The 22,598-nt window shown below is 43.0% G+C and overlaps 1 protein-coding gene across 4 annotated transcripts; it reads left to right on the top strand.

Annotated features, from left to right (window-relative positions):
* On the top strand, positions 1 to 15,552 carry LOC106570443 (chloride channel CLIC-like protein 1). Of its 4 annotated transcripts, none has more exons than XM_014142786.2 (10): positions 1 to 323; positions 7,918 to 8,072; positions 8,265 to 8,372; positions 8,490 to 8,600; positions 8,801 to 9,025; positions 12,498 to 12,638; positions 13,216 to 13,315; positions 13,639 to 13,736; positions 14,175 to 14,321; positions 14,584 to 15,552. In XM_014142786.2, the coding sequence occupies exons 2-10, from the start codon at positions 7,929 to 7,931 to the stop codon at positions 15,355 to 15,357; spliced, it is 1,848 nt and encodes a 615-aa protein (XP_013998261.1). In that variant the 5' UTR covers positions 1 to 323; positions 7,918 to 7,928; the 3' UTR covers positions 15,358 to 15,552. The 4 variants fall into 4 exon arrangements, with proteins under 4 accessions (XP_013998261.1, XP_013998260.1, XP_013998259.1 ...); XM_014142785.2 differs by lacking the exon at positions 1 to 323 and adding an exon at positions 7,389 to 7,603; XM_014142784.2 differs by lacking the exon at positions 1 to 323 and adding an exon at positions 7,389 to 7,603 and having other exon boundaries at positions 7,908 to 8,072.
* Positions 15,553 to 22,598: the final 7,046 nt, after the last annotated feature.

The raw sequence follows: 22,598 nt of genomic DNA, 5'->3' as shown, positions 1-22,598 counted from the left end.
ATTCGAACCAGGGACTGTAGTGGCGCCTCTTGCAATGCGAAGCCTCCATGAAAAACTTCAGTGCTGCCAACTCTCCAGCATTTGGACCTCCTCACACTTGAGCAAGGCAGTTAACCCCCAACAACTTGTTCCAGGCTCGCCGATGACGTGGCGTCGATTAAGGCAGCCCCACACACCTCTCTGGTTCAAAGGGGTTGGGTTAAATGCGGAAGACTGTTTTCGAGGGCTGAGGGTCTTACGTTGCAAACTTTCCTTGCTTGGCTAATAATTTGGCCCGCTCTCCAAGATGGCGACGGGGATTACCCCAAGGGCATAAGGCGAGGGTAAGTGGACGAGGGTGTTTCTTTTAAGTGTGTGGAACGCAGCCCTTGTAAACTAACATGGCTACCTGACATGAGTGCTAGCTACAGTTACTTTATTTTTTTATTTATTTTTTTAGTATATTTTTTTTTTTGCACAAATCTTTATTTAACTTGCTGTAAATAACAGTAACATGCAAAACATAACTAGTTTTATAGTTTGGTCATTTATTCCAATAAATTTCAGAATTCCCCAAAATATGTTTCTGAATTTAGCTACGTTTTTATAGGCTCCTCACTACGAGACTAAGCCAATTTGCCAATGCTAAAATCAATGTCTTTATATATATATTTCGGACATGCTGAAAATGCAGCATTGTTGATCAAATTTCACCCTTTGCGACCAACAGAGTTTGACATGTGACAACAGTTTGCATTGAATTGTGGGTCATATCAACCTCGCAAGTGGCCAAGGTTCTTCACTTGCTAAATCGAGGGCGGTGGGGTCAACGTTTGAATTTGACCTCCACTTAAGATGACAATCAAACTGCATCCGGTTTCAACTGGGATTCACCCGAGGGAAAGTGGTTAGCGTTAGGGTTGAGGGGGTAAAAAAATAACTTGTTTGGACTGTATCCCATTACCCTTCCCTCTTATTTCTATTGCGTTGAAAGAAATACTTATACTGAACCAAAATAGAAATGCAACATGTAAAGTGTTGGTCCCATGTTTCATGAGCTGAAATAAAAGATCCCAGAAATGTTCCATAGCCACAAAAAGCTTATTTCTCTCAAATGTTGTGCACAAATTTGTTTACATCCCTGTTAGTGAGCATTTCTCCTTTGCCAAGATAATCCAGCTGCCTGACAGGTCTGGCATATCAAGAAACTGATTAAACCGCATGATCATTACACAGGTGCACCTTGTGCTGTCAAGTTTTGAGGGAGCGTGCAATTGGCATGCTGACTGCACGACTGTCCACCAGAGCTGTTGCCAGATCATTTAATGTTCATTTCTCTACCATAAGCCACCTCCAACGCAGCAGACCACATGTAACCACACCAGCCCAGGACCTTCACATCCGGCTTCTTCACCTGCGGGATCGTCTGAGACCAGCCACCCGGACAGCTGATGAAACTGAGGAGTATTTATATCTGTAATAGAGCCCTTTTGTGGGGAAAAACTGATTGGCTGGGCTTTGCTCCACAGTGAGTGGGCCGATGCCCTCCCAGGCCCACCCATGGCTGCGTCGTAGCCCAGTCATGTGAAATCAATAGATCAGAGCCTAATTTATTTCAATTGACTGATTTCCTTATATGAACAGTAAAATCGTTGAAATTGTTGCATGTTGCGTTTATATTTTTTGTTCAGTATATTTTATTTTCTAATTAATAGAGGGGAAATTCAGTGCGTTAACTATTCAACTTTACCTCCAAATTATTTTGAAATAAGAGCATATGCGCCTGAAATTCTACATCACGAGCATTAACCGCGGCAGCTTCATCCGGTAGAGCCATCGTTTTCTTTATTCCATAACCTGAATCGCGGCAGATTTGAAGCTTGTTATTGGTTTAGTAAGCGTTTAGGACCAAGGCGATTGGATGCGCAGACTGCAGACTGGACAGGCACGTTCCTTCTCCGCTGATCAAAGTTTATAACCTCAATTGTCAAGCAACTTGTAGTGCTGTTTGACGCATAATTGTCAACAAATGCATTTTCTGTCACTGTTGCCTACTACTTAATGAGGTAAAATTTGAATATTCTGTGGCTATTTGGTTTTTGCTTTTCTTCTTCGGTGGGGTTTATCAGCGGTTGGCATCCAACGTTATGGTGCATTACCGCCACCTACTGTACTGGAGTGTGGACCAAAGACGGATAAACTAAATCCTACCTGTATGCCCCGTTGCTCATAAAAAATATAACAAAATATTTGAGACTATACCTAATGACGTTCTACTCAATATACTCTTTAAACTAATTTCCTGTATCCCCTTCTCCCTCATAATAGATTTCTGCCTCTCTCTTTTGTGCTGCTACCATGTTGTTGTGTTGGTACCATGCTGTGTTGTCATGTGTTTCTGCCTTTTTTATGTTGTCGTCTTAGGTCTCTCTTTATGTAGTGTTGTGTTCTCTCTTGTTGTGGTGTGTGTTTTGTCCTTTATTTATACGGTATTTATTTATTTATTTTAATCACAGGCCCCCGTCACCGCAGGAGGCCTTTTGCCTTTTGGTAGGCCGTCATTGTAAATATGAATTTGTTCTTAACTGACTTGCCTAGTTAAATAAAGGCTAAATAAAAAAAATCCCTCTGATACTGCCCAAACTGTAGTAATACATGCTCCACGGTCTCTGTTTCCTGGCAATAATCACACTTTCCTGTTGGATGCCTTCCTATTACATTTAAGGTCTTATTCAACTGGCTGTGTCCCACCCTTAATCTTGTAAAGAATAGCTTCCTCTCTTCTGTCCCTTCCTGCCGTCCTCCCCGACTTTCCTCTGTAGTTGAAATAAATGTCAGCCCTTACTATCTCTATTCCACTTCACCTGCCATCTCTGCACCATCACTGTCCATATCAGGCTTTTTGCCTCTGCTTTGCTCATTGAAACTACAACATCAAATCCCCACTACTAAGTGCTTGGTTAGCCAGTACATCAACTACCTCATTCCCCTCCACCCCCACATGGGCTGGGACCCAAGTAAATATTCTCTGTATACCCATCTGTCTAATCCTGCCATGGGTTTGTAGCACCTCATAAAGCAGGTCTTGTCTGCTACGTGACCTAAAGGACTGGAGACTCATCAACACTGCACATGAATCAGAGCAAATAACTACTCTGTCTGGCTTGACTTCCTCCATCCACTGCAAGGCCAACAGTATGGCCATCAGCTCCGCCGTATATACAGCCAGATGATCTGAAATACGTGTCCTGACTGCCACCCCACATTCCTGCACTACAAATGCTGACCCAGTACGTCCTGTCCTTGGAACTGTTGAACCATCTGTGTAAATTGCCACAAAATCCTGATACACAGTATCCAGATGTCTCTTAAACCAATCAGACGGATCAACACCCTCCCTATCTTTCTGTAGTCTCTCCAACACTTCTAGATCAACTACTGGAGGCGGGAGTAGCCATGGTGGATTGGTTTTCTCTCGTCAATAGCTATTTAATCAAACATGCCATGACTATGAATATGGTATATCCTGAATCAGGGGTTGATGGAGCACAATCCACACCTTTTTCAAAAAATAAATAAAAATAGATTGCGGATTTTTGCCAATCCTCTGATTCAGAATATATAATTTCCATAGGCACGTTTTGTCTAAGTGGCATTGAAGATCAAAAGCTGAAGGAAAAACACCCACAAAATTTCAACGAGAAAAGCAGTGGATTTTTGTCCATCCTGCCCCGAGTCAGAATATATAATTTTTGTAGTCATGGCATACTTTGTATAAGAGCTATTGAAGATTGAAAGCCAAAATCTGTGTGGGTGCCCATGCAACTGGGGATCCGAAGTGCCCTGTGAGAGAGAAACATGTTGAGATTGCCAGAGTTCAAGTGGGGCAGAACATTTCCTGTGCTGAGACAGTGAATAGAGAAGAGGATAGCCCAAGGGTGAGTGTGTCGACTGGGAGGACCCCGGTGAGTAGGCCTCGAGAGAGCGAGGAAGAGTTTTAGTAAGTTTGGATTATTTGTGTTTATAGCCATGGTGATCAACTGCACTGCACTGATGGAGCAGAAATCACAGAAGTGTGGTAGTTGCAGCAGCAGAGAAATATTTGGGTGCGAGACATTTTAGTGCAGAAGATCTATAGGAAGTTGAAACAAAGGGTTCCATTTTCCAACGGTCTAGGATTGTTTAGGGGCAAAGTAGTGGGATGGGTGGTGGGTTTTTGGGGACAGTCAGTGGTTGACTTGCTTTTTGAGCTCCTGTTCCTTTTATACAATATTAACTGAAAAGTATTGTGGAGCACCTGCACCTAAATGTGGGGCGGGGCTAGTAGCCGAGTGGTTAGAGCGTTGGGCCAGTAACCAAAAGGTTGCTATATCGAATCCCTGAGCTGACAAGGTAAAAATCTGTCGTTCTGCCCCTGAACAAGGCAGTTAACCCACTGTTCCTAGGCCGTCATTGTAAATAATAATTTATTCTTAACTGATTTGCCTAGTTAAATAAAGTTTAAACATTTTTTAAAACAGTACCGGCACCCACAAAGGGGTACAGCCACCTATTTCAGTCCAAGTCAAGCACTGGGGATAGTGCTGGGTTAGATGGTGATGCAATTACATTTTTTTCCCCCTTCACCTTATTTTTGCAAAATGTGCAATACGCACTCCGACCTGCGAATGGCAGAAATAAGCAACACGTCGTCATAGTCTGACTGAAAGCTACACGAAGAAGAATCTCACGCAAGTTGTCTTCAAAAGTTGGCAGCCCAGCGCAGTGTTGCCAACTTAGCGACTTTGTCGCTATATTTAGCGAGTATTCAGACCCCTCTAGCGACAAATCTAGCGACTTTTTCTGGTGTTATTGGAGACTCTGACGTGAAAGCACGTATCGTTCTTACTCTTAACGAGCAGCGGGTGTTGCCGTGGGCCCCACAACCGTCCCAAAGCACTCATAGGCGGCCCAGTCTTCGCGCTGCAGTCCTCGCAGGAGATGTTCACACGTCCGCGTCCAGACTGCAAATGAATCGCGCATGAGAGGAAGCCGCCGCTGGCTGATCCCGCCCTGGCTGACATTATTATTATTTTTTTTACCTGAATAGGCTCTTTGCATTATACCGCCTCCAACGTTCTAATTTACTTCCGATCGGGTTGATTACTTCCGGAGCGAGTTCTGCTATTGTTTTTATCATTAGCTTACTAGCTATCGTCGATGCATTTTTGACTGAAATAGTTCGCAATGACTACGTTTAAATTACAGCCCCGCGAAGGAGGTGCTAATGAACATTGTTCAGTGCCTCTGTGTTCAGTTTCTTTCAAATGTAATGGTATTGTGAGCTTCCATCGTTTCCCGGTCGATGTAGAGCTCAGAAAAAGGTGGTTGGTGGCAGTACGTCGTGACAAATTTGCTGTCACCAAACACACAAAGGTGTGTAGTACACATTTCGTCGAAAGTGACTGTTGAGGGAAAAATTGGGGTGCGACAATACTTAAAACGAGGTGTTGTTCCTACTGTCTTCGCGTGGAACTGGCACATTCAAATGAGACCTGGTGTTTGGGGAAGATGACTGAAACCTGCTCCGACTGAGGGGGATGAAGAACAAGGTGCTCTGCCTGTGGACTGTACAGTCTCTGATCCGATCCAGAGCATGGGCCAAGCCAGTGTAAATGTACATGTGTTTATTTGCTAGCAGCAAAATAATAATTTGTATATCTACGACATGTATCAATCATTTGTGTTGTAGTGAATATCAGTTTGTGTGGAGCTTGTATTGGCTTTAATTAGGCAATGACTAACAGGGGTGGAGGAAAAAGTAAACACAGAACAGCCAGAATGCAAGATTGAATACAATGTTAGAGATGTGTAATTGATTAACTGAACTGTTGAACATTTGCTGAAATAAATTTTTTAAAACAAATATATTCTACTGTAGATTTCTTCACAAGAACATCAATACTTATTTTTCATAAAACCACTAAACTTGGCACCCATGCAGGGGATCCATTCAGGTGCGAGAGAGACACTTCTGCAAGTAGTAGTAAAAATAAAAGTGGTCAACCTTCTCTCTTTTATAGTTTTTGAAACCTGTAGATCTGTATATATCCTTTCAACTAGGATGTCCTCCTGTGCACAGATGACAAAGTCACACCAGCTACAACCTGTGAGAAGGATTTGACCTGGCACCTGCCAGTAGTAAGCATGAGATCTCTTGAACTTCAGCTCTCCATTCTGTATCTTCAGGTAAGGGAAGTCAACATAACTTGGTACATTTGGGCACTTGACCTCTAAGAACCCAAAGTGTGGTCTCACACTGGGATTAAATATGATTCCATCTGGAGAGGATCCTAACCACGGAGCATCTGGGTGCACTACGAAGCCACACGGAAAGAAGTTAACATTCTTCAGTGTGCAGTACTCCTGTACAGCCACTGGCTCCATGGCTAGCCCCCTCTTCATCTCCATGGTCTGCATACCAGATCCCTTGAACATCAGCTCAGCTAGGTGGTCAGCTGAGGTCTCTCCCCGGACATGGAAAACTTATTGGAAACGAGAGGATGTTATTCTCATTTTCCTGAGCTGATGCCATTCCGGGCTGCTGCTCTGCTCCCTTGTGGCAACCTCGACTTTGTGTGACATCTCGTCTCTAATGCCTTGAGGTGGAACTGCTCCTCATGGCTAAGGACGTAAGCACACTGGGAAGCCTGAAGCCTGTAGCCATCTAATGAAATATTGGTGGAGAAGTGGCATCGGCAATCTTCGCAATTTCATGGGTCTTTGGCTGTGGAAGCTGATAGGACAGAACACTGCCGGCTTGCACTGGCGCAAAGGCGGACTCAACCAGGGGCACGTCAGCTGACATTTCCATTGTTGTCACAAGAGTGGAGAAAAGTTGGCATACATTTCTGAGATGCGGAGAAGGTCCATGTCAGGCATGTATCCATTGAGTGCTTTGTAGAGAGAACTTCTGCAAAACATTTTAAAACCTTAACATCAGGTTGAAGAGATTACTATGATAAAGACTCATGTAACTTTTTCAGAAACGGCACAAGCCCGAAAGTTCAAATAAAATGAATTAAAATATACAGATTTATAGATTAGTTACCATAATTTTCTCACATTGCCATTGACAGTTTGTCTCTTTTTGGTCCATTTAGATTAATGTAGATTGTATACAAAAAAAAAAAATGTATGGTTAAAAATGTTCATGTTTTACTGTGATTTGTTGTAGGCTCCCAAGTCGACCATAAGGTTAACCACACCAAATTAAGAAAAATAAAATAAAAAGTAACTCCGCCAGTGTCCCCTTTGCCGGTCCCAAGCCCGGATAAAGGAGGAGGGTTGGAATTGTGACATAAAAAAAAAAAACAAGAATCGACAGAAGAAAGTTCATTTGTAGTTCTAAACATATTTAGGCTATTTTTTATTTTTACTCTGTCTCTCCCACGACGTTATTCCTCTTTCCTACAGCGTACATCATTATTACGTTCTAATGTCAAACTAGGCGATGACGTCATTTAGCGACTTCTAGTGACTTTTAGGACAGCCAATAGCTACTTTCCTTATTGAGGAGTTGGCAACACTGCCTGCGCGTTAGGAAATAGCACAGACTGTCAGCCGCTAGCCTATTCTACGTTTAGTACGTTATCCATATAGTATATAATTTATGGTAAATTCTATGTTAGTCTGTTACCTAGTTGTTATTTAATTTTCCCGTTGTTGATTTGATAGCAGCTAGCTACAGGATCTAGTTATAGTTTGTGTTGCTGGCCTAACGCTAGCAATCGTTACTGTTGTTCAGTTACACCAGCTCAGAAGAATATGCAGCTATGTTGTCGTTGATGTTTATTTAGAGTGTCTGTTTCTGGTTTCTAAGCCCCGAGTTCTCTGTAGTTTGTTAGCTAGCTATTCCATTGGCTAACGTTAGACATTTTAACATGAAGACGTCAACAGGTGCTGTCGTGATGCACATCGTCACTGTTGCTGTATGCAGCCTATTGCTGGTTGCTCAAGGGCAGATAGACGACGAAGAATGGCTTGATCCGCATGATATGTTGAACTACGATGCAAGCTCAAAGACCATGAGAAAGCCTGCTCAGCCTGCTGAGGTACATTACAAAGCAGCTGTGCAATGCATGTTTCCGAGATGAGTTGAAATCATTCTATTGCTTTGTTGGTGTTTTTCCATAATATAGTAATTATATGAAAGAAAATCATGAAATGTGAAAATACAGCAAACATGGCAAATACTGTCATGATATTAATGTAATTAGATAACTAAATGAAAATAATCTTCACAGCTGAACAATTACCCTAATGTACCCACCAAAAGAAGGGAATACAGCCAGGATTTGGATCAAATGGAAGTAAGGGAGTGCAACAACAAAGTGGAAGGCTTACAAAGAGAGGTTAGTGTTGGAAATGGATTTTAAACATCAAACATTATTTTGGACAACATCTCAAATGCTTATTTATTAAACAGTGGCGAAGTAACTTTTCTGTTTTAAAAAAAACAATAATTTAAGATTGAAGAGTACAAGAAGAAGATTACACAGGTTGCACAGCAGCCATCAAGCAACCCAGTGTTCAAGCGATTCCTCACCAAGCTTCTGAAGGAGATTGAAAAAGTTGGCCTGGTACGTTTTGGCATTCTCTCAACTCGTATGAACGCTGACAATCGATGCATCTTATTCTCTTTATGTAAAACAATTCCCCACTGTGTATTATCCACCTTTTTTAAATGTATGTTACCACCTTGGAATGTAGTATGCTTTCTCTATGTTAAGTGCATATTCTTTGTTGTACTATTCTATTCCTTTCCTATTCCTTCCACCAGCCCACCGATCTCAAGAACGATATCCACTACGACGCCAAAGTGAAACTGTCTCGGCAAGCGGTGACGGAGATCCGGAAGCTTCTGGAGGGAATGGACACCTGGAGAACGGGGGCTCTGGATAATGCCCTCAGCCAGATCCTGGTGGATCTCAAACCACATGACTACGAGGCCTGGAGATGGCATTTTGAGGACACCTTTGGTGTGGAGATTGACACAGTCATGAAGGTGAGAATGCGTAGCAGAACTAGGGTTTTGATGCTGAAAACTAAATGGATTTACAACCGCACACACCACGTTTTATGTGGTTTGACCAAAAGCAGAGACGGGCAACTCCAGTCCTCGGGGCCGGAGTGGTGTCATTCTTTTTCCCCATCCTTGGCAAACAAAGCTGGTTTTAAACTAATTGCATTCAAAACTGAAGATCATGATTTAGTTGATTATTGGAGTAACGTGTGATAGCTTAGGCTGGGACAAAAGCGACACCAATCAGGTCCCAGAGGACTTGAGTTGCCCATCCCTGGCCTAAAGGAATTGATGATTAGACAGTTTGTAAAGTAGGCTACACAGGCATTGAGGATGAAATCATTTTTAAAAAGCGTGTTTTAACGTGAGGAAATGTCTTTTGACGTTCGTACAAGGGAAGACGGTAGGCTAGGAAGCAACAGGATATAAAAACAAAAGGTCTGTGTCTGATCTTTACTTGATCTACTCAATTTGACTCTGGTACGCAATGACTGACTGAGAAGCGCATAAAGCTAATTGTCACATTTGTGTTCATCATTAGTAGTAGAAATAAACCACTACGATTCAGAGCAGTAATTTAAACTCAATTCAAGACAAACGAGACAGAACTGACACCACTCGTTGGCATTACAGCGGCAGGGATATTTATCATTGAAGTTACACTCCCTTCAGAAATTTCAAAATGTTGTGTTCCAGCCTGAATTTTAAAATAGATTCAGCATGGTAAAGTTTTTAATTACACTTTGGATGGTGTATCAATACACCCAGTCAGTACAAAGATTCAGGCGTCCTTAACTCAGTTGCCGGTGAGGAAGGAAACCACTCAGTGATTTCACTGTGGCCAATGGTGACTTTAAATCAGAGTTTAATGGCTGTGATAGGAGAAACTGAGGATGGATCAACATTGTAGTTATTCCACAATACTAACCTAATTGACAGAGGGAAAAGGAAGCCTGTACACAATAAAACTATTCCAAAACATGCATCCTGTTTGCAACAAGGCACTAAAGTAAAACTGCAAAAAATGTGGCAAAGTAATTCACTTTTTGTACTGAATACAAAGTGTTATGTTTGGGGCAAATACTGTACAACACATTACTGAGTACCACTCTAAATATTTTCAAGCATAGTGCTGTCTGCATCATGTTATGGGTATGCTTGTAATCGTTAAGGACTGGGGAGCACAGGCAAAATCCTAGAGGAAAAGCTGGTTGTCTGCTTTCCACCAGACACTGGGAGATTAATTCACCTTTCAGCAGGACAATAACCTAAAACAAAATGCCTAATCTACACTGGACTTGCTTACCAAGGAAGACATTAAATGTTCCTGAGTGGCCGAGTTACAGTTTTGACTTAAATCTGCTTGAAAATCTATGGCATAACTTGAAAATGGAAAACCAATTTGACGGCGCTTGAAGACATTTGAAAAGAATAATGGGCAAGTATTGTACAATCCAAGTGTGCAAAGCTCTTAGACTTACCCAGAAATCTGTAATTGCTGCCAAAGGTGTTTAAAAAAAAAAAAAAAAACTATTGTCTCAGGGTTGTGAATACTTACAGTACCAGTCAAGTTTGGACACACCTACTCATTCAAGGGTTTTTCTTTACTTTTACTATTTTCTACATTGTAGAATAATAGTGAAGACATCAAAACATATGAAATAGAACATATGGAATCAGGTAGTAACCAAAAAAGTGTTAAACAAATATAAATATATTTTAGATTCTTCAAATAGCCACCCATTGCCTTGACAGCTTTGCACACTTGGCATTCTCTCAACCAGCTTCACCTGGAATGCTTTTCCAACAGTCTTGAAGGAGTTCCCACATGCTGAGCTGGCTGCTTTTCCTTCACTCTGCGGTCGAACTCATCCCAAACCATCCCAATTGGGTTGCGGTCGTGTGATTTGTTGAGGCCAGGTCATCTGATGCAGCACTCATCACTCTCCTTCTTGGTCAAGTAGCCCTTACACAACCTGTTGAAAAACAAATGATAGTCCCACTAAGCACAAACCAGATGGGATGGTGTATTGCTCAAGAATGGGATACCTAGTCATTTGTACAACTGAATGCCTTCAACTGAAATGTGTCTTCTGCATTTTAACCCAACCCTTTTTAATCAGAGAGGTGCGGGGGGCTGCCTTAATCAACATCCACGTCTTCTGCACCTGGTGAACAGTGGGTTAACTGCCTTGCTCAGGGGTAGAACGACAGATTTTTACCTTGTCAGCTCGGGGATTTGATCCAGCAACCTTTCAGTTACTGGCCCAACGCTCTAACCACTAGGCTAGCTGTGGTAGCCATGCTGGTTAAGTGTGCCTTGAATTCTAAATAAATTACAGACCGTGTCATCATGACACCACCTCCATGCTTCACTCTGGGAACAACACATGCGGAGATCATCAGTTCACCTACTCTGCGTCTCACAAAGACACGGCAGTTGGAACCAAAAATCTCAAATTTGATCTCATCAGACCAAATGTCCATTGCTTGTGTTTCTTGGCCCAAGCGAGTCTCTTCTTATTGGTGCCCTTTAGTGGTTTCTTTGTAGCAATTTGACCATGAAGGCAAGATTCATGCAGTCTCTGAACAGTTGATGTTGAGATGTGTCTGTTACTTGAACTCTGAAGCATTTATTTGGGCTGCAATTTCTGAGGCTGGTAACTTGAATGAACTTATCCTCTGCGTCAGAGGTAACTGTGGGTCTTCCTTTCCTGTGGCGGTCCTCATGAGAGACAGTTTCATCATAGCGCTTGATGGTTTTTGCGACTGCACTGGAAGACACTTTCAAAGTTCTTGACATTTTCTGGATTGACTGACCTTCATGTCAATGATGGACTGTCGTTTCTCTTTGCTTATTTGAGCTGTTATTGCCATAATATGGACTTGGTCTTTTACCAAATAGGGCTATCTTCTGTATACCACCCCTACCTTGTCACAATACAACTGATTGTCTCAAACACATTAAGAAGGAAAGAAATTCCACAAATAAACTTTTACCAAGGCCCACCTGTTAATTGAAATGCATTCCAGGTGACTACCTCATTAAGCTGGCTGAGAGAATGCCAAGAGTGTGCAAAGCTGTCATCAAGGCAAAGGGTGGCTACTTTGAATACATGTTAAATATATTTTGATATAACACTTGGTTACTACAGGATTCCATATGTTATTTCATTGTTTTGATGTCTTCACTCTTATTCTACAATGTAGAAAATAGTAAAACAATTAAGAAAAACCCTGGAATGAGTAGGTGTCAACTTTTGACTGGTATGTATATTAGATATTTAATTTTCAGTAAATGAGCAAACATTTTTCTAAAAACATATTTTCAGTGTCATTGTGTAGATGGGTGAGAATCTATTTGAATTCAGGCTGTAACAGTAACATTTTGAATAAGTGAAGAGGTGTGAATACTTTCTGAAGGTACTGCATTTAAAGGACCTCTCTCTCCCAGGTGTCTGTGTGGGTCTTAATCATAGTGGTCATCATCTGCAGCGAGCTGTGGTCTACAGTCTCCTGGTTTGTCCAGTTCAAGAGAATCTTTGCCATCTGCTTCCTCATCAGTCTGGTCTGGAATTGGTTCTATCTCTACAAGGTAAATTAACACACACACACTTTCATGCATTGCCACATGCTAATTACCCCTTACTGTCTGGTGCCTAAAGTTCAGTACTAAATTAATATGATTATCTGAAAGAATAGGTGCAAAACTCCTTCTTTACTGCCATTGGCCATTCTGGCATCCTTCAGTGTAGGGTTTTCCTGACTCAGGATTGGTTCATGTTCTGAGGGTAAAAATGTAGGCTAAACACTACAATATTTCAGGTCTCTGCAAATAATGTTTTTTTTGGGGGGGGGTTATAAGCAGGTAGGGAAATAGCAGTTATTTCAGGTATTTCTAAATGCCATCTCTATTCTCCAAATCTCAGTCAACTGAATTAAGGAACACTACCAAGGAATATCTTGAGAGAAACAACATTTCTTGCCAAGAGAGCTCGACTGTGACCGGTTAGTTGTGATTGGGAGATGAGGGATAAAAGCAGTCATAGTTCAGGGGTTTTAACTGTGTGTGTGGTCCTGGGGGTGGCAGCACTACTGCTAGACCAGCCTCCAACACACGAATGACACAAGGTTAATCCACCATATGTTATTGGATTTTCTCGACCTGTCAGATTGCCTTTGCTGAGCACCAAAATAAAATGGTGAAGATGGAGGGCGTCGACGCAAAATGCACTGGAAGGAAGAAAATTGACTGGTGGGATAACTTGAAGGGTGAGATGTAAAAATAACACGTGAGCATGGCATCACATATCTTTCCACAGGGGGATCAGATTTTCCTCATCTCAGAAATATAATTGAAACTCCATTTTATTGAATACGTCAAACTTTCATAATCATTGGTGCATGACTGTACAATAAAGTACACATTACTTCTCACTCGTTTCTGGCAAATAATGCAATGCCGTTTTTAAGAAAATAGCTTAATACACATGGGCTTATACATTTTGACAATTTTGTTGCATTAATTTTACTGCACATCGGTTTATGTTGTCGTGAAGCCTACTGTACTGTACTCTTCTCTGCCTGTACCACAGATTGGTACAGAGGTGCCATGACTCTCCAAGACGATCCCTGTAAGATGTACTACGAAGTCCTCATGGTCAACCCCATCCTTCTCGTACCACCAACTAAGGTAACCTATTTTTGGCGACCTGGGAAAGTCCATTTCCATTTAGCCAATTCAGGAAGTAAACTGACATTCCACTTCAAGTTCAGTCTACTTCCAGAAATGACTGCATTGAAATAGAATTGACCTAACCCTGTTGATGGACCTATTCCACAGGCCAGGACTGAGAGACAGTCACCCATACCTTACTCTTGTCACTCAATTAACACAACTATTTGAGTATCCTCAAATGTAAATATTGCCATTTTCACTTTTATTAAAACTTAAACTTTGTCTATTTAACAATGCAATATCAATCTAATTCAGTGTCTGACTGCCATGTGGGTTTTATTAACTAACTAATGGAAGTGACCCCAACCCTGTTGACAACTAAACAAACTTTTAGCCTATTTCCTGGACCTGTAGGATGCAGTGTGATAATGAATTATCTCTCTGTCTCTGAAGGCTATCACTATGACCATCACCACCTTCTTCACGGAGCCTCTGAAGCACATTGGTCAGGGGATCAGCGAGTTCCTACGAGCCCTCCTCAAGGACCTACCGGTCACCTTGCAGATCCCTGTGCTCCTCACCATCGTGTTCTCCATCCTGGTAAGGACCACACACAACACACACACACACACACACACACACACACACACACACACACACACACACAATCAAAGAAACACTGTCACAAGATCTGGGGTCAATTCCATTTAAATTCTGTCAAATCTGGAAGTGAATTGGTGGTAAATTCTTGAATGAGAATTACTATTTACTTCCTGTGCTGAAATGGAATTGACCCTGACTCACCCAGCAGTCATACTAACTGTTTCCTGCCTGTCCCTGAAGCAGTAAATGTCTTCCTCAGGTCTTCATGTATGGCAGCGCCCAGGCTGCTATCCAGCATGGCATCACCAGACCGCTGCGTGTCGGTGGGCCCAGGGACCCCTCTCCCCCAGCCTTGGATCAGCCCATGCCTGAGGCCCGTCTGAGAGGGACAGACCACAACCCACTGGCAGGGGGGGACGCCCCTCAATGCTCCCCCTCTCCCCTCTCACGCCGACTAGGACCAGCAGCCAACCAGGGGGCTCAGGACAGGACCTACGTCGGCCAGAGGAGCCCCCCCCACAGGGCGCGAAAGGAACCGACCAGGAGGCACGTGGAGACCCTGAGGAACGGCGACTGGCGGTACAGCGAGGACAAGATTATCTCGGAATGTTGGGACGATTTCACCGACGCAGTGGATACCAACCCTCTAACTGTAGAGGGTAATACCGACATCCAGGCAGAGATGCAACAAGAACCAGTTGAAGTTGGATTCATAACAGAAGGTAATGACTCGCAAGAAGCTAAACCCTCTCCAGTGAAAGCTAAAGCCAAACCAAATGAGGAGGACGTGGCGTCTGACTCTAAAGGGGCAGCTGACAGCATTGCTGAGCACCAGGAGTATACTGGAGGTCGCGCCAGCCCAGTGCATGCCACTCCAACAAGTGGTCACGGGCGCGAGCAACATGACAAATTCTTGAAACACGAACCAGAGAGTAATTTTACGCTTCAGACCCACCCTGCTAACGCAGCCAGTGTAGCAGGTTTCATTGATAACGAGAGCGTTTCACTCGCTGCTCATGCTCAGCCTAAGTAGCACATCCAGTGTAGCAGGTCTGTTAGGCCAATACATTGGCTTCATTCTAAGCAGTATGCTAATGGATATTGGAAACTATGTTTCTGGGTACAGTCAGTAAGCCCCCTGTCCTTGTATGTTTAAATGCCAACCACAGCATTTTACATGGGATGATTCAGATTCTACATAAATTGGTAAATAGTACCTTCTCTTAAATCAGTTGTTTCTGTGTTTTTAAATTTGTTATCCCAATTTTCTTTTTTCTGTCTCTTTCACATGTTTTTCTTACCACCATTGTGCATTTGTTTGTGTGCCTGGTCAATGTGCATGTACTGTCAACACATGAATAACACCCATGTCTATGAATGATGTATGTATGTTGTGCAATAATCCTGTCACTGTTTTGTGGCAACTCGCCTTCTCTCCTGAAATGATGTGAATTATGTTGTGTGTTTAGGGCTTGACATTAACATTTATGGATTTGAGTTCACACCACCATATCAACCAGTTGCCCTGATCAGAATAGGATCAGTGGTGTCTGGATGCAATGTATTGCTGTTCTCCCAATATCTGAGCAGGATTGCATTGATAGGCAGAGCGGTCTTTCAATCGTCCCTGGTTGCGAGATCTGTGTGTAGCCACATGTGCACATTTGTTGATAGTCCTTGCTAATTAGTGAGTTATTTGTACAGGTATAGCAAACAGGCTTCATATGGTCATGAAAATCCTGAAAAAGTCATGGTTTGCGCATCAGCTGCATTTATGGGAGTGGGCCGTGAGAGGGAGACATTGCAGCAGGTAGGCCTAGCCTGTAAAATAAAGACAAAACTAACTAGATAGCCAATTCAACACATATCTTGTAGCCTGGCTAGTTAACTACAGTGCATTCAGAAAGTATTCAGATCCCTTTCCTTTTTTCCCACATTGTTACGTTACAGCCTGTAATGAATTCATTGTTTTCCTCAATCTACACCAATACCCCATAGTGACAAAGCTGAAATACCTTATTTACATAAGTATTCAGATGATTTTCTATGATACTCGAAATTAAGCTTAGGTGCATCCTTGATGTTTCTTCAACTTGATCAGAGTCCACCTGTCGTAAATTAAATTGATTGGACATGATTTTGAAAGGCACACCTATCTATATAAGGTCCTACACTTGATAGTGCATGTCAGAGCGAAAACCAAGCCATGAGGTTGAAGGAATTGTTCGTAAAGCCCTGAGACAGGATTGTGTCGAGGCACAGATCTGGGGAAAGGTACCAAAAAATGTCTGCAGCATTGAAGGTCCCCCAGAACACAGTGGCCATCATTCTTAAATGGAAGAAGTTTGGAACTACCAACACTCTTCCTAGAGCTGGCCACCCGGCCAAACTGAAACATCGGGGGAGAAGGGCCTTGGTCAGGGAGGTGAACAAGAACTCAATGGTCACTCTGACAGAGTGCTAGAGTTCCTCTGTGGAGATGGGAGAACCTTCTAGAAGGACAACCATCTCTGCAGCGCTCTACCAATCAGGCCTTTATGGTAGAGTGGCCAGACAGAAGCCACTTCTGAATAAAAGGCACAGGACAGGCCTCTTGTAGTTTGCCAAAAGGTACCTAAAGGACTCTGACCATGAGAAACAAGATTCTCTGCTCTGATGAAAACCAAGATTACAGTATTGCCAGCCTATAGTATTTGAAAATAACCTCTGACTCGTTATGCATCGATACTTCAGAAATGTAAATTCTTAAACTGTCTACCCATGTTTGTCCTCTGTTGCGTGCCTGTTGTCATGACATGCCCTGAGGGGAAGATCATAGCCCCCTCCCCTCTCTCCGGTTTTATGACTTTACGACAGGTACAGTGAGGTAAAAAAGTATTTGATCTCCTGCTGATTTTGTACGTTTGCCCACTGACAAAGAAATGATCAGTCTATAATTTTAATGGTAGGTTTATTTGAACAGTGAGAGACAGAATAACAACAAAAAATCCAGAAAAACACATGTCAAAATGTTATAAAATGATTTGCATTTTAATCTGGGAAATAAGTATTTGACCCCTCTGCAAAACATGACTTAGTATTTGGTGGCAAAACCCTTGTTGGCAATCACAGAGGTCAGACGTTTCTTGTAGTTGGCCACCAGGTTTGCGCACATCTCAGGAGGGATTTTGTCCCACTCCTCTTTGCAGATCTTCTCCAAGTCATTAAGGTTTCGAGGCTGACGTTTGGCAACTCGAACCTTCATCTCCCTCCACAGATTTTCGATGGGATTAAGGTCTGGAGACTGGCTAGGCCACTCCAGGACCTTAATGTGCTTCTTCTTGAGCCACTCCATTGTTGCCTTGGCCGTGTGTTTTGGGTCATTGTCATGCTGGAATACCCATCCACGACCCATTTTCAATGCCCTGGCTGAGGGAAGGAGGTTCTCACCAAAGATTTGACGGTCCATGGCCCCGTCCATCGTCCCTTTGATGCGGTGAAGTTGTCCTGTCCCCTTAGCAGAAAAACACCCCCAAAGCATAATGTTTCCACCTCCATGTTTGACGGTGGGGATGGTGTTCTTGGGGTCATAGGCAGCATTCCTCTTCCTCCAAACACGGCGAGTTGATGCCAAAGAGCTCCATTCTGGTCTCATCAGACCACAACACTCACCCAGTTGTCCTCTGAATCATTCAGATGTTCATTGGCAAACTTCAGGTGTGCATGTATATGTGCTTTCTTGAGCAGGGGGACCTTGCGGGTGCTGCAGGATTTCAGTCCTTCACGGCGTAGTGTGTTACCAATTGTTTTCTTGGTGACTATGGTCCCAGCTGCCTTGAGATCATTGACAAGATCCTCCCGTGTAGTTCTGGGCTGATTCCTCACCGTTCTCATAATCAATGCAACTCCACGAGGTGAGATCTTGCATGGAGCCCCAGGCCGAGTGAGATTGACAGTTCTTTTGTGTTTCTTCCATTTGCGAATAATCGCACCAACAGTTGTCACCTTCTCACCAAGCTGCTTGGCGATGGTCTTGTAGCCCATTCCAGCCTTGTGTAGGTCTACAATCTTGTCCCTGACATCCTTGGAGAGCTCTTTGGTCTTGGTGGAGAGTTTGGAATCTGATTGATGGATTGCTTCTGTGGACAGGTGTCTTTTTATACAGGTAACAAGGTGAGATTAGGAGCACTCCCTTTAAGAGTGTGTTCCTAATCTCAGCTCGTTACCTGTATAAAAGACACCTGGGAGCCATAAATCTTTCTGATTGAGAGGGGGTCAAATACTTATTTCCTTCATTAAAATGCAAATCATTTTATAACTTTTTTGACATGCGTTTTTCTGGATTTTTTTGTTGTTCTGTCTCACTGTTCAAATAAACCTACCATTAAAATGATAGACTGATCATTTCTTTGTCAGTGGGCAAATGTACAAAATCAGCAGGGGATCAAATACTTTTTTCCCTCACTGTACCTGGTAGATACCTGGTAGAAACTGCCATGCAGTATTGAGGGAGAGAGTCTACCAGAATAAAGAGCTTCTCTTAGTTTAAAACTCCTAATCCCATAATGGGAGAACGAAACAATATTTCTACTTTTGAGAATGTGGGAATGGTCCGTGGACACTTAAGGGACAGTCATGTTGAGTGTGTTTCATTTGGTACGTGAGCATAGATATTACGTCGTCGTCATGGAACCGCCCTTTTCTAATCCAGAGTATAAAACCACCCGTGATGAAATGTACATTTCATACCAAAGAGACCCAGCGTAAGCCGGACGTCTCGAATGGTTAAGAAGTTAGAGAACGCCGGGACAGAGTCCCCACGTTGGAATGGCTACAATTCTATAGGCCACGGAGACCATACAGCTGTAGTTTGGCTACATGGCTGGAAATGGTTAAACTCAGACTATCGATCACTACAGAATAAGAGCAAATCTTAGACGTATAATTACTAGTCTGCAGCTAGAAATTACGTAAGTCTAGAACGAGAATACCAACAACCGCCGAAACATTCTATGAGAACATTTCCGAATGGTACTCTGAAGTATCCATTCTAACCACCTACAACCACGAAAGCTTGTGATTTTGTGATTTTTGGGAAACTTAACCAGACACTTTGATGAACGCTACAGGACGATCAAGGATTCCAACAGAGAAGACAACGACATACGGGCAAAAATATATACATTGCAATTATTCTTGAATGAGTGGCCATTCATGTGCAAAGGATTAGCATTTCAATGATTATAATTATCCACTGTGTGTAGTGAATCCATTTTGTCTTTCCTGCTCTCTGTCCACACCTTTTCCTTTGTCTACCAAGCCTTCATATCTGCCAAGCCCACTAGGGACTTTTCTATCATTGTTAGTAACAAATATCTACTGTTTGTTTTATCTACTTCTGTGTGATTATTTACTTAGTAAATAAATAATTAAGCCAATTTGTATATTGCCGATTTATTTTGGAAACTAGGGTTTGTGCAGATATCCAAGGGTTTGCGACATTCCGTAATGAGAACTGATGAGGTAATAATTAATTAATAGACGATTTGATCAGATATTAAAATATCTGAAGAGTTACTAAGAAAGTTAACTTTAATCTCAACATTTTCCGTGGTGCCCGGACTTCCTTGTTAATGAATGTTTACATGATTAGTTTAATCACATAATTCAACCTAGAGAACTGATTTGTTATAAGTCTTCACATTTAATGATAGTTAAGACACGACACTGTCTTTGTTTGCTGAAATCCATACTCTTATGAAACGTTAATCAAATACAATTGCCGACTGTTTCCTTGTTGAGATTCAATTGGCACGTGCATTTGCGCTGAGTTGCAATCTTAGAGCATCAGCGATGAGGAAACAGTCAGTGATTGTATTTGATTAACTCAAGTCTGTACTCAACTCTGTGGAGGAGTTGAGGTACTAGGCAAATCACAATACAGTACACTACAGTATCAACTGGCTGAATCCGACATCGGATTGGATACCTGATGCCTGCATGTAGTCCGCCAGCAGCGGTTCCAGTGACTCACATTTCAACTTTAATCTGCTATATTGTTACTTCTTTCATTCTGCTCTGATAATAAACATCCTCTCGCCGGACAAATCAATCATCTTTCCGGGAGCGAGTCAGTTGGCTAAGTTTTTCTTTTTTTAACCAGATGTTGAATATTCTCTAGATTTTGCTCACCTGAAGTAGAGTATATTGTGATAAATTGCAGGCCACACTACTTGCCTAGAGAGTTTTCAGCTATACTTTTCGTGGCTGTTTATTTAACACCTCAGACAGATGCTGGCACTAAGACCGCACTCAGTCAGCTGTATAAGAAAACAGGAAACTACTCACCCAGAGGTGGTGCTCCTAGTGGGCGGAGACTTTAATGCAGGGAAACTTAAATCAGTTCTACCAAATTTCATCAACATGTTAAATTTGCAACCAGATGGAAAAAAATTCTAGATTACCTGTACTCCACACACAGAGACGCGTACAAAGCTCTCCCTCGCCCTCCATTTGATAAATCCGACCACAACTCTATCCTCCCTGATTCCTGCTTACAAGCAAAAATTAAAGCAGGAAGCACCAGTGACTCAGTCTATAAACAAGCGGTCAGATGAAGCAGATGCTAAACTACGGGACTGGAACATGTTCCGGGATTCTTCCGATGGCATTGAGTACACCACATCAGTCACTGGCTTTATCAATAAGTGCATCAGTGACTGTACGTACATACCCCAACCAGAAGCCATGGATTACAGGCAACATTCGCACTGAGCTAAAGGGTAGAGCAGCCGCTTTCAAGGTGCAGGACTCAAACCCGGAAGCGTACAATAAATCCTGCTATGCCCTGCGACGAGACATCAAACAGGCAAAGCGTCAATACAGGGCTAAGATTGAATCATACTACACCGGCTCCGACGCTCGTCTTATGTGGCAGGGCTTGCAAACTATTACAGACTACAAGGGGAAGCACAGCTGCAAGCTGCCCAGTGACACGAGCCTCCCAGACGAGCTAAATCACTTCTATGCTCGCTTCGAGGCAAGCAACACTGAGGCATGCATGAGAGCATCAGCTGTTCCGGACGACTGTGTGATCACGCTCTCCGTAGCTGACGTGAGTAAGACCTTTAAACAGGTCAACATACACAAGGCTGCGGGGCCAGAGGGATACCAGGATGTGTGCTCCGGGCATGTGCTGACCATTTGGCAGGTATCTTCACTGACATTTTCAACATGTCCCTGATTGAGTCTGTAATACCAACATGTTTCAAGCAGACCACCATAGTCCCTGTGCCCAAGAACACAAAGGCAACCTGCCTAAATGACTACAGACCCTTAGCACTTACGTCCATAGCCATGAAGTGCTTTGAAAGGCTGGTCATGGCTCACAACACCATTATCCCAGAAAACCTAGACCCACACCAATTTGCATACCATCCAAACAGATCCACAGATGATGCAATCTCTATTGCATTCCACACTGCCCTTTCCCACCTGGCCAAAGGGAACACTTATGTGAGAATGCTATTCATTGACTACAGCTCAGCGTTCAACACCATAGTACCCTCAAAGCTCATCACTAAGCTAAGAATCCTGGGACTAAACACCTCCTTCTGCAACTGGATCCTGGACTTCCTGACGGGCTGCCTCCAGGTGGTGAGGGTAGGTAGCAACACATCTGCCACGCTGATCCTCAACACTGGAGCCCCCAGGGGTGTGTGCTCAGTCCCCTCCTGTACTCCCTGTTCACCCACGACTACATGGCCAGGCACGACTCCAACACCATTAAGTTTGCAGACGACACAACAGTGGTAGGCCTGATCACCGACAATGACGAGACAGCCTCCTTAGTCTTGGTTACGTTGAGGGATAGGTTGTTATTCTGGCACCACCCGGCCAGGTGGTGCCAGAATAACAACTGACTGAGTGCTGTCTTAGTGCCAGCACCTGTCTGGCCGGGTGGTGCCAGAATAACAACCTATCCCTCAACGTAACCAAGACTAAGGAGATGATTGTGGACTACAGGAAAAGAAGGACCGAGCACGCCCCCATTCTCATCGACGGGGCTGTAGTGTAGCAGGTTGAGAGCTTCAAGTTCCTTGGTGTCCACATCACCAACAAACTAGAATGGTCCAAACACACCAAGACGGTCGTGAAGAGGGCACGACGAAGTCTTTTCCCGCTCCAGAAACGAAAAAGATTTGGCATGGGTCCTGAGATCCTCAAAAGGTTCTACAGCTGCAACATCGAGAGCATCCTGACTGGTTGCATCACTGCCTGGTACGGCAATTGCTC

Source organism: Salmo salar, chromosome ssa14, assembly GCF_905237065.1.
Source record: "Salmo salar chromosome ssa14, Ssal_v3.1, whole genome shotgun sequence".
NCBI lineage: Eukaryota > Metazoa > Chordata > Actinopteri > Salmoniformes > Salmonidae > Salmo > Salmo salar.
Note: the sequence above shows the minus strand (reverse complement) of the source record. Positions and strands in the feature narration are given on the sequence as shown.

Bases quoted from the DNA above. Each gene is read 5' to 3' on its own strand.
- LOC106570443 (XM_014142783.2), top strand. From the start codon at position 7,902: ATGAAGACGTCAACAGGTGCTGTCGTGATGCACATCGTCACTGTTGCT. The intron at 8,073-8,264 runs GTACATTACAAA...TAATCTTCACAG, and splicing joins AGCCTGCTCAGCCTGCTGAG to CTGAACAATTACCCTAATGT. The intron at 8,601-8,800 runs GTACGTTTTGGC...TCCTTCCACCAG, and splicing joins AGATTGAAAAAGTTGGCCTG to CCCACCGATCTCAAGAACGA.